Source organism: Fusarium graminearum, chromosome 4 (assembly GCF_000240135.3).
Source record: "Fusarium graminearum PH-1 chromosome 4, whole genome shotgun sequence".
Lineage (NCBI taxonomy): Eukaryota > Fungi > Ascomycota > Sordariomycetes > Hypocreales > Nectriaceae > Fusarium > Fusarium graminearum.
In genome coordinates, this window is record NC_026477.1 from 7,464,720 (window position 1) to 7,476,366 (window position 11,647).

Genomic DNA, 11,647 nt, shown 5'->3' on the forward strand with positions numbered 1-11,647 from the left:
GTTATCGGCAGTTTATACGAAGTATTCAAAATGGCAACACAAGCTTTCGATAACGTTTACGTCTCGGTTTTAAGTTATCAGTAATATGGTTAATCTATCTAGATTGGTTCAAAATAACAAATTGTAATAAAGGTTACTGACAAATGGAGGTTCTAATAAGCCAGCTATCTGTATGTAAATTAAAGAGCATAAAACAACAATCAATTCAGTGACTAACTCCCCTACCAAAAACACGACCCATGCATACTCTCTATCAGTGAGAAAATGGCCTCGCCATGAGCTTAGGATCAGTCTCAGGCTTGCCTTCAGGCGGCACATCCACCTCATCCTTGTTACAATACCAACTAGCATCACCCTGCTCCTCATCTTCCATAACACACATACTCCACCCATTACCCAACCATCTAAGCTTATTCTCGTGTAAACCCTCAAAATCATAGTCTTCCCATCTTGGAGCCCTCATTACCTCGAGCGCCTGCATGACACTTCCAGGCCAAAGAGCCAAGATCCTATTGCCGCGCCCACCCCCGACCTTATACCACGACTTGCAGCTGTCAAGATACACTGTCTTCTTGAAGTACTCTCCGATGTATTCTGAAAAGTCTCGGACGCGGGCTGCTTTTGGCATCATGCTTGCGTAGTCTTCCTTTTGTAGCTTGCGGATGCATTTGATGATGTAGTCGCCTTCTGCTTCGACGAGAGCTGTCAAGGATCCTGCGCCGAGTGCAGAGTTGGGACCGAGCATGATGAACCAGTTGGGGAAGTCATCCACAGCGATCGTGATGTAGGACTGAGGGTATGGCTTGAACTTGTCTTGGATGGAGATTCCACTCTTTCCAATGACAGGGAATGGAGGGGTGAAGCTCGTGTCGAAACCTGTTGCGCAAACCAGCACATCGATGTCGACTTGTCGACCCTCGTCACCAGTCAACTTTATTCCCTTCTCGTTGATGCTGTCGATGTTTGTAGTGATGAAGTCGACGTTGGGCTGGATCACGGACTCGAGATAGCCGGGTCCAGGTGTAAGGCGACGACATCCTACACCAAAGTCTGGCTGAAACGCTGCAAGAACATCGGGGCGTGAGGCGAGGACTTGCTTGGTGGTTTCTTTAAATTGGGCGACAAAGTGCTTTTGCATTTCTGAACCTTTCAGACTTGAAGAATGAACGAGGTTGCCGTCGCTCTCGACACGCTTGCGGAAGCGAATGTACTCATCATCGTTCTTAGTGAATTCTTTCAAACGCTCAGGCGATACTATTTGCCAATTAGTATGGGAATTTTGCAATTTTGTTTTTTCTCACTTACTCTCAACTTCAGAAGGGTCCCAGCCAAGATTTTTCATCGTGTTTTCGCCAAAGCGGTTAGAGATCCATACTTTGCTGCGAACAAAGACGCTCAATTCAGCACCCTCGACCTTTTGCAGTTCAGGCACAATTTGAATGGAACTTGATCCACCGCCGATGACGCCAATATTCTTGTTCTTGAAATCGTACTCCTGGTCCCAGGCTGCTGAGTGCATCTTCTTTCCCTTGAAGGTGTTGAAACCAGGGATGTCGGGCCAGGAGATATCATTGAGACCACCTCTTGCTGAAATGACGACGTCGACTTCCTCGGTGAAGGTTTCTCCTGTGTGCTTCTGGACGGTCACGTTCCTGGACTATGTGTTAGTAGCGGGTCTAAATTGTGAGGAGGGTGTGTATTACCATTTCTTCTTCTTGTCATCCCAAACAGCACTGGTCACTTTGTGCTGCAGATAAACAAAGCGTCGTACACCATACTTGTCTGCCACGCTGTTGATGTAGTCACAAATCTCGTGCGAGGGCGCATAGAAACCTGACCAAGCTTTGTTCGAAGCAAAGGTATACTGATACGAGTGAGCTGTGAAGGTGAGTATGTCAGTCATCGTCTTGCAATCCGTATAAGATGATCTTGCTTACATGGAATATCGCAAGCACAACCTGGGTACCGATTCTCCCACCAAGTTCCTCCAATCCCCTCGTTTTTGTCGTAGATCTTAAGATCGATGTTGCGCAAGCGCTGGGGGATTCTGATACCGAGGTAGACACCAGAATATCCAGCGCCAATGACACGGACCTTAAGTGGTCGTTGGTTCTCGACCGGTACATCCTTAAGAGTAAACGGTTCACGATGACCATTGGTTGAGTTTCCGTTGGTGTGTGAGTTTTCGGGTCCCTTTGAATCTATCGTCATGGTGAAAGTCATCCAAAGTCGTGATGTTGTAAATAAGAAGAAGGTTCAAATTATTTTAGTGATGCTGAGTGTAGATTTGTTGATGATGCGATAGTGCAATAATTCGACAACTGTGATGCACTCTTTTATATTGTTTTCATCAAGACAATGATGTCTATACGGAATGATCTGTATTTGATCGTCTCTCGTGTATTTTCACCGATTGATACTACGTAGGTGCCGATATTCAGTAACGGTGCCGTTGCCGCCGTTGTGGATCCGTGTCCGTATGGACGACCAGGGTCGCGGGCCGTGTGTAGGTGCACAGACAAGGTCTCTCCAAAGCCTCCTCACCTGCCGCGTTTACTAGGTCCTCATAAATCATGATTAGCATGAATTATAGGGCGGGAGTTGCACAGGGTTTGTCGGCTGTGCTCTTATGACCAACACATGTCTGAAGAATCAAGGTCATGGCTCAGACCCGTGAAACATTAAACCCAATCATGTCTCATGGCCATGAAAGATTCACTTCGCAACCCCACAAATTCGGATCGGGAAGAGGGTCTTCGGGAGCAAGGCCACTATTCTCGACTACCTTAGCGCCTGCAGTAACAACAACTATGATCTACTGTTCAAACTTGATAATTTGCAGTAATAGGAAACTGTCGAAGTGTGAAACTATTATCGGTTTGTCAATTAGTTGGAAATCCTCTGAATTCACGACAATATCCTTCTCTCCACTTCCCTAACCATTAGTTTACATCTGTCACTTCTTTATCCTCTATCTCTTCATGATCCTGCTCTTGACATATCTGTCGTGCCGTCTTTCCATCTGTGTTGGGTACATCCATCAGCTCAACCCCTCCAGCTTTCAACAACCTGGCTATCATATTCCCCGACATTTCTGTAGTTTCCTCTCCATTTCCCGGACAGACACCACGAGCAGCAGTGTGAAGGGCATTTTCTCGTTTCAGATTTCTTTGAGAAGGGTCGGCACCATGCTCAAGCAAAAATGAGACAGCATCAACGAAATGCCACGACCTGGTTGCGAGGTGTAATGGCGTGTTGCCAGCATCATCGACGTCTGTAACCTTTGCGCCATGGGCGAGTAAAAGTGATATAGCAGCTGGGTCAATGGGTCCGTCATCGCTTTGGACCTCAAACAGGGTATGCAGAGGCGTTTGGTATTTGTAGTTGCGTAGACTTGCATCTGTGCCTCGGCTGCATAGCAGTTCGAAAACAGGAGTGTACATCTTGCCATTCTTGCCCAAATAGCGGGTGGCGTAATGTAATGCTGTATTTCCATCATTGTCTTGGACGTTGGTTGTTGCAGGAGCGAAATGTAAGAGCTGTTCAATAGTCCGAGTGATCTTTCCAGCTCTTTCTTGGAGCATAGATGTTGGCATGAGTCTAATCTTATCTGGCAATTGATTTCGAGATGCCCAGTGAAGAGGGAGACTTCCAACACAGTCTGGAGAGCACACCATGTCTGTGATATCAACTTCGTCACCTCTGCGATCAACCAGGGTCTTGACGCCGTCGCGGTTTGCCCGGAAGGATGCAAGAAACAGTGCATTGACCTCGATTTGGACGGGAAAATCACGTTGATCTCGAAATTTCAGCTCCCATGAGTTTGACAATACCTTGTAATGAACATCAGCACCACCATCGATCAGTCTTCCAAGTAAGTCAGAGCTTGCCCACTGGGCAGCTAAAGTTAGAACGGTAGGGCGCTTCTGATCCATACAGCCTGTTGGATGAACAACATCAGCAGCGCAGGCGCCATGATCAAGTAACAGATTCATTATCGCCTCATTGTTGTTGAAACAGATCTCATGCCAGGCGGGTGCGCATCGGAATGGAAAGAGATCTGCAGCTGCTGCAAGCGCGGTGAAGCCTCGGAGATCGCGATCGTGAATACCGGCGTATAACGGCTTGGTGTCGAGGAGCCATTGTACAATCTCGATTTGACCGTATTGGGCCGCCACATTTAAGAGCTGGAAATTGGCCCTTTCTAATCTGACTGGCTTCGTCTTATCAAGGCCTTTTGTTGCGTACTTGAAAAGCATTTGGAGGATTCTGAGACTACCACATTTGGCAGCGTAATTGAACCGATCTGCATGATAACAAATGGCCTCATCGTCATCAGGGAGCCCAAATGGGTTTGGGATGGCGCGAGGATCAATAGAGAAATATCTCTCGAGGAATTCAACGTCGTCTTGGGCAATTATGGCGGTAAGAAGGGCCTCGCCTTCTTGTTCATGGATAAGAGAACCATCGCGATCAGTTATAGTTATGGGTATGTCGAAAGGAGGCCCATAAGAGTTATATCTGTTGATAGGCCTTTGAGTAAATTTCCGATATAGCGACACATCTTTGGGGAGAGAACACGCCATGCTTGTGAATGGATGAGTTCGCTGAAGAACAGAGAAAAGTGTTCGATGAGAGTTATGAAGTACAGATACCGTGCGGAGGTTCATGAATGTGTTACTCATCCGATCTGAGTAAGATCTTAACAGTAATAAAGTGCGGATGTTCATAGTTGAGTTTTAAAGTAAGCGGAGTTATGCAAGACTATTTATAGCTAATGAAATACAGTAGACAGTCCGGCAAAAAAATAGAAAAAAACAAAAAAAAATTCAGAGCTCAAATTATTGCCGAGAACGCACAGTAATTAATGTCTTTGTAACTAACTACAGAGCAGGTTACTCTGTATGGATAGGTAATTACACGCCCCGCCGAAAGCCATCCTAGCAGCGGCCCCCACTAAACAATCCACGCCCTTGGAGTACTACTATCATACCAAGCTCAGGATGCGACTCCAATACAAACATAGTAGTGCAACCAGAGACCAGAACAGTCATTGCCAACCTTGGAGTTCCAGTTGTAAAAGTCTGCCAAATTGATATTGTACTTTTCAGCGATAGAATAGCAGCCGTCTCCATTATCGACGTAGTGCCATTTGTTGCAACCATCAACGATACCAGGTTGCGTAGGGCCCGGCGCCTTTGTGCTAGTCGAAGTCTGTGTTGCTGAAGCAGCAGCAGCAGTTGTTTTGGTGCCTGTAGGAGAGTCGGTGACCGTAGAAGTCTTGGTGTCTGTAGAGGACTTGGTGGCAGCAGGTAGATCCCATCCAGTAACAGGCTTAACACAATAAGCGTTGCCGACAGTCAAATCTTTGTCGCAAGTGGTCTTGTTCAAAGACGGGTTTATCTCAGTAAAAAGATTGATGGCAACGTCATTTGCAAGACAAATTTGCGTGCAGCTGAGGTCACCATCGTATGAGAACCAATGGTTGCATTCCAGGGTAGTGCCGTTGGCAACGGGCGTACCAGAAGGGGGATCAACGCGCTGGGGGTCGACGTTCGCAGTGTTGTTATTAAGTGGCTGCCCAGCATATATCCCCCCAGGAGTTGAAACACACAAGGCACTGCCCCAGTAAGGATCCGCATCGTGCAGATTGGTGCAGTTCCAATTCAGCTGAGTATTGTATGAAAGAAACTGATCGCTCATGATTCCGTTGTTCAAAGCGATATCGAGACAGCTATCGCCTTCCTGAACCTGATGAATCTTGGTACATGTAAGCGGAAGGCAGAGATTCGTACCAACAGCGATCTTAGTACAGTCGAAGATATTGGAGTTAATGTAATACATGGTTGCTGAAGATACTCCCTGAGACAGCGCAATCGAGTCGCAGCTATCGCCAGCTTTAGATGTGTATGTCTTACCAGACACACAGATATCGCTACTGGTATCGGGCTTCGTGATATTCAATGCACTGTCAGTGGCGTTGAAGTTGTCCACCTTTAGGTCGCAGGCCTTTGCAACGAACTCATAGTCAGACTGCACATACTCATTATAAGCCCCACTGTAAGCGTCAGCTTGCATCATCTTATACTGCTCAATATTGCAGTAAGAGCACAAGTCAGACTTGGGGAGTTGAGAGGAATTGTCGACGTCTGGAAAGGCGGCAATAACGTCTAATAGAGTCAGCATAAAATTCAGAAACATCTTTCTTGGGAGTACACATACCGTGACAGAACTCTCCTGTTTTCGGGTCAGTGAAGCAAGTCTGGTTCCAATTGCTCCAGAGATTATTAACCATATAGACAAAAGACATGCCAGGGACCATCTCCTCATCGCCGCAAGCTGAAGCAATCTTTGTTCGCATATGTCCAATAGCACCTCCACAGGCTGCGCGGCAGACTAGCTTGGTCACTGCCGGATCATCACTGTCAAGATATCCATTCACGGCCAGATCTGCAGTCTGATCGGCGCAGTTCATGGTCTGGTACAGAGTGGCTTCGCAGACAGACGGTAGGCCCGCGCCAGAAAGAGAGCCTTGACGGAACATGGTGAGACCAGAAGCATCAACCAATCGAGTGACGATGGTGACACCAGCCAGGACGCCATGACTGTAGTTGAAGGTAGCCTTCATGGTGTAGTGAAAAGAAATATGAAGGAGTGACAGAAATTCTCAGGAAGAGGGACTGAGGCTAAAATATGGTAACACCTAGTCTAGTTGGCATGGAGAAGAGTCTACAAGCTTTATGAGAACGTAACGCCATGAACTGAGTAACTGACTCAATAAACTCGTTTTTGAAACGAAAAGAAGCCAGTGTGTATACATCATAGAAGTCAAAGGCGCCTTAGTCGGTTCTCTCATCCCAATATGGTAGTTAAGTTGCTGAGACTCGTCCCTGGAAGATGTTGCCGGCTTGGCATCATAAGGCATGTCACTCGACGAGTAAAAAAGCCGAGGTACCTCGCATGAGGTCCCACTTGGTCCTCTACTGTTGGCCGAGACTGTGATCCGAGGCCCTGAAATAGTCTGACCATTACCCACCGATCCATGCCACTGCGGTGCTTGCTGGTTGCAATTAATTGTAACGTGAATCGTTTACAGCGGGTATGTCTGTCACTATCGATGAACCTGGCTTGAAGGATATCGTAAGAAGTTTTATCCATGCTGCCTTTCTATAGACCCTGGTCAGTATCCTTGTCGGGGTGTGAGAGAACGAAGGTCATGGATCTGCAGTATCCACCTTCGCTCCATCGACCATAATTTGCCCAACCATAGATATATGTGCAACCAACACTCAGAGCCAACACTATCCATCTCGGACGTTGATCCCGCCGAGGCTAGGAAGATGAATTTATTCGCCGGTCCCAAATGATACTAGCCTCACGACATAATAGACAGAACCAACACATATCCATAGTGGTATCAACTTCAGACCGAAAACACGGCGAGGACCAAAAAGAGACGCACGGAATAGCCATATCCAGATCAAAGCTAATACGAACAGAATGATGGACTCGCGGATCAAAGCAATGTTCGGCACATTGGAGCCGATTGCCAGGATGCAAAGTGCATTTCACCCACGATAGTAGAGCCAAGATACCTAGCAAAAGACCGAACCGCAGTAATTACTGTTTCAGTTTGTTCACTGGCAATGTTAGTAATGAAATTAACCTTAGAGGTATGCATGCTACCCGCTGTGAGGACCAGTATTGCCGAGGATAGTTTTGTGTCCGAAATGAGACGACACATTGGGCCTTTCCTGGCTGTGCTCAAGTACAAGTGATGTAGGAGATAAATTCTCTACTACCTCTGTAAGTATTGCCTATGTCAAGCAATGTTCCTATTGTAGCTGGACGATTACTTTGTCACTCTTTTTTCTTTCTTTGTTTACACACACACTTACTTATCGTCAATCTTTTGATAAACCTTTCGACTTAGACGTCATCTTTCTTTTGATTACACAACATTCATTATTGTCAGTGTCATGAGGTTGACGTGGACAACCACTCTGGTTGCTCTATTGCTCACCGCAACCCCTTTCATTGTCGCAGAAGACATACACTGTGACAAAAACAAGCCCTGTGAGGTTGGTTGCTGTGGTACGAACAACGTCTGTGGCACGGGTCCAGACTACTGCAGCAAGGCCAAGTGCATCAACAGCTGTACCTACAAAGCTGAATGCAATCCAGGCAAGTGGGATTCACAGTACTTTAACGCTATCAAGTGTCCCCTCAATGTTTGCTGTAGCAGCTATGGCTTCTGCGGTACCACTGAGGAGTTCTGCGGTAAAGAGACTGTTAAGAGACCCTCCTGCAGCATTGGGTCTCAGCCAGTCAAACGCGTGATTGGCTACTATGGCTCTGGTGGTGCAACCCACAAATGCAACCCAATGATTCCTGATGCTTTTCCCCAGGGTATCTACACCCACATCTACTTTGCATTCGGTAGTATCGACCCCAAATCATTCAAGGTCCAGCCCGCCAATGCCGGAGACGAGCAGCTTTACTCCCAACTCTCTGCACTCAAGACTCGAGACTCCGGTCAAGAGCTCTGGTTATCTATTGGTGGCTGGGCCTTTTCTGACAAGGGTTCTCCAACAGCCACGACCTTTTCAGACTTGGTCAATGCCGACAAGATACGTCAGACGTACTTCTTTGCCACCTTGACGCTCTTCATGCAGACCTGGGGCTTTACTGGAATTGATATAGACTGGGAATACCCAGTTGATACAGACCGCAATGGCCGCGAGTCTGATTTCAAGGCCTATCCCAGGTTTTTGAAGCGGCTCAAGTCCGCACTCAATAACTACAAGTATGGTCTTTCTGTTACCCTGACTACTAGTTACTGGTATCTCCAACACTTCGATCTTGACAACATTGAACCATCTGTGGACTGGTTCAATGTTATGAGTTACGATCTTCATGGAGCATGGGATGTCGGTAACAAGTGGACAGGCGCCTTTGTTGGAGCCCATACCAACTTGACTGAGATCAAGAGTTCACTAGATCTTCTCTGGCGAAACAAGGTCTCTCCGTCAAAGGTTGTATTGGGCTTGGCATTCTACGGCCGATCTGTTACACTCGCAAGTTCATCTTGCTCTGAGCCTGGCTGTCCATACCTCTCAGCTGGAGATGCCGGGTGTAGCGGCGAGGCCGGAATTCTCTTCAACAGTGAGATCTCAGATCTCATTCGCGAGAAGAAGCTGAGGCCCAAACTTTACAAGGACGCTGCAATCAAGACAATCCAATGGAACAACGATCAATGGGTTTCGTACGATGATCGGGATACTTGGAAGCTCAAGGCTAAATTTCTCAAGTCTCAGTGTCTGAGTGGTGTTTTGGTCTGGGCTGTGGATTATGACGACGACAAGCATTCCTACTCTAATGGACTTGCAGCAGCACTTGGTATCAAGGTCAACGTTGACTCTGGCAGCGGCCTCACTATCAAGCTGCCTGATAAGACGGATGAGCCCAAGGACTTCTGCTACTTTACCAACTGCGGTCAGACATGCCCTAGTGGTTACACAGAGATTGTTCGCGGTGATAAGGACTCGCAGATTATGATGGACGGCACGGAATGCTTGCCGGGCCAGGACCAGGTGAAAACGCTTTGCTGCCCTAAGTCCTCCAAAGTGCCAAAGTGTCGATGGCGAGGCTACCAAGGCAATGGACATTGTCCAGTTGGCTGCAACGCAGGCGAAATCGCGGTTGGCACTCATCACAAGGGCTGCGAAAAGTCAGGATGGCAAACCGCTTGTTGCGATGCTACCGAATCCACTGGGCTTTGGTCAAAGTGCTCATGGACAGATGATTGCTTCGACGACAACGATTCAACATGCGATAAGGGATTCTCAACCTTTGTGGTGGGATCTAGAGGTGGCTTCGGCGGTCAGAGGACTTGTAAGGAAGGCACGAAGTACAACTACTACTATACCGAGACTCCCAAGGCTTTCAAGGACTACGAGTGGGTTGGCCACGAGGTTACATTCCGCAATTCACAAGCGTGTAGCAACGCCTATCCCCATAGATCTACTCGCATTGCTACGCAGGATATCAGTACGACATATAGCAGCTCTGACAACCTTGCCCACACTAGCAACTACAACTACGGCTTTGAAGCATATTGCTACGCCGGTGACAAAGAGTCCGACAAGGACGAAAGGTCCGTTATTGAGTATCAAGACAGAGACGCAAAAGAGTTTGACCATGCGTTGCGAAAGTTTCTCAAGGACCCGGTTTGCCCTAATGAAGAGCTTCAGTTCGGTAGCGATGATGGGTTTAGTGGCGAGCCGGAGTTCAGCCCACGGAGTCTTGTCCATGGTCGCGCCACCGACAATTCAGCAGATTTGGAGGTGCTCCAACATATCATGGGGGTTTGGTTTACTTCTCAAAACCCGCGACAGGATCTGACAGACATTTTCAACAGGGATGTCGAGGATGCTGGGTACGAAGGACAGGTTGCCAACCTCACCACACTTAATCGACTGCTATATCAGAGCGATTGGAATGGCCAACCTAGATACTCCGGTAGAGTTGTCGCAAGAATGACACTCTGTAATCTCGCCGAATCGAGAGAGGGTTTGGATAACCTAGCTACTCTTCCGGAAGCTCTATGCAAAGTTCCGTCCAACACCGGTTCCGAAGCTCACAGGCGAGATCTTCAAGCTCGGACGATCAACGTTGCGGTTATGGCAAATCGTGGCTCCGGCAGTACCCAGCCAAGCGCTGCCTATATCTTCAGGGCGATCGAACTAGGCCATCTGAGCTTGCATTATACGCGCTGGCTCCCAACTGCCGGCCAAGTCATTCTTGAGGTAGCTTACTGGATTGGACGTTCTCCCGGTGTAGGAAGATCCAGCCAACTCATACCGGATCCAGTACCGCGATCGTACTCATGTGAATGCAGTTGATCGATGGGTCATGTTTCACTTCCACATTCCATTAAACTCCAACACCTTCTGGACGGAACGGAACGGTGTGAATGATTACTACCTTGGTGTCTCGTCCTTCAACATGTATCATAGCCAGGGCACTAGTCAACAACTTCCCTACCGAAACTACAGAGGACAAATTGATCACCGAGCCGAGTGGAGGTAAGTACACATTCTACTGGGTAGTTACCATAGTGCTAATGTTGTTCTGGAACAGATACAGCAGATCTTGGAATTCCGGTTCTTTCAACACAGGACGTTTCACGGACTACAATCGGCGAAGAGAACCTTTCAACTGCAGGTGGCCGGCCCCAGGCACAACTACAGGGCCTGCTTTCTATCTGGGCCGCGACTATAGTAATCGGCTTAACGATTTACGTACCGCTGGCCGGCCTACAGATTTGGCCAGTTTAATCAACGAATTTGTACGTATCATGGTGTTTCGCTTCCTGACAGACGCCGGTAACTAATGCAATTTGTGGCAGGGCATGCGGATTCACAGGGCGGGTATTTTCAGATCAAGCAACGTGGCGATGATGTGGCCTGAAGCCGCGAATGGAAACCTACCTCATGCAGGGAGCAGCTGGGGTGATGAAGAATACCACCCTGATCTAGAAGCGTTTCATAGGAACTATGACGCTAATGGAAATCGGGTAAACAACGTACAAAACGCTGATCCGTAAGAACATTTGGATGTACTGGGATCTAGCGTTGGGATCTAT

At 47.6% G+C, this 11,647-nt stretch overlaps 4 protein-coding genes across 4 annotated transcripts; 1 reads left to right on the forward strand and 3 right to left on the reverse strand.

Moving 5' to 3' along the window:
* Positions 1-253: 253 nt before the first annotated feature.
* Positions 254-2,211, reverse strand: FGSG_09121 (uncharacterized protein; the record flags this gene model as incomplete). The annotated part of the gene is made up of 4 exons (XM_011330365.1): positions 254-1,254; positions 1,306-1,652; positions 1,704-1,878; positions 1,938-2,211. 4 exons carry the CDS (start codon positions 2,209-2,211, stop codon positions 254-256), a joined length of 1,797 nt encoding a protein of 598 aa, XP_011328667.1.
* A 731-nt stretch (positions 2,212-2,942) lies between these two features.
* FGSG_09120 (uncharacterized protein) lies at positions 2,943-4,586 on the reverse strand (the record flags this gene model as incomplete). Its single annotated transcript, XM_011330366.1, has 2 exons — positions 2,943-3,539; positions 3,675-4,586. The coding sequence occupies 2 exons, from the start codon at positions 4,584-4,586 to the stop codon at positions 2,943-2,945; spliced, it is 1,509 nt and encodes a 502-aa protein (XP_011328668.1).
* A 412-nt stretch (positions 4,587-4,998) lies between these two features.
* On the reverse strand, positions 4,999-6,628 carry FGSG_09119 (uncharacterized protein; the record flags this gene model as incomplete). The annotated part of the gene is made up of 3 exons (XM_011330367.1): positions 4,999-5,897; positions 5,928-6,170; positions 6,223-6,628. 3 exons carry the CDS (start codon positions 6,626-6,628, stop codon positions 4,999-5,001), a joined length of 1,548 nt encoding a protein of 515 aa, XP_011328669.1.
* Positions 6,629-7,979: 1,351 nt separating this feature from the next.
* On the forward strand, positions 7,980-11,608 carry FGSG_09118 (uncharacterized protein; the record flags this gene model as incomplete). Its single annotated transcript, XM_011330368.1, has 4 exons — positions 7,980-10,838; positions 10,873-11,087; positions 11,143-11,350; positions 11,411-11,608. 4 exons carry the CDS (start codon positions 7,980-7,982, stop codon positions 11,606-11,608), a joined length of 3,480 nt encoding a protein of 1,159 aa, XP_011328670.1.
* Positions 11,609-11,647: the final 39 nt, after the last annotated feature.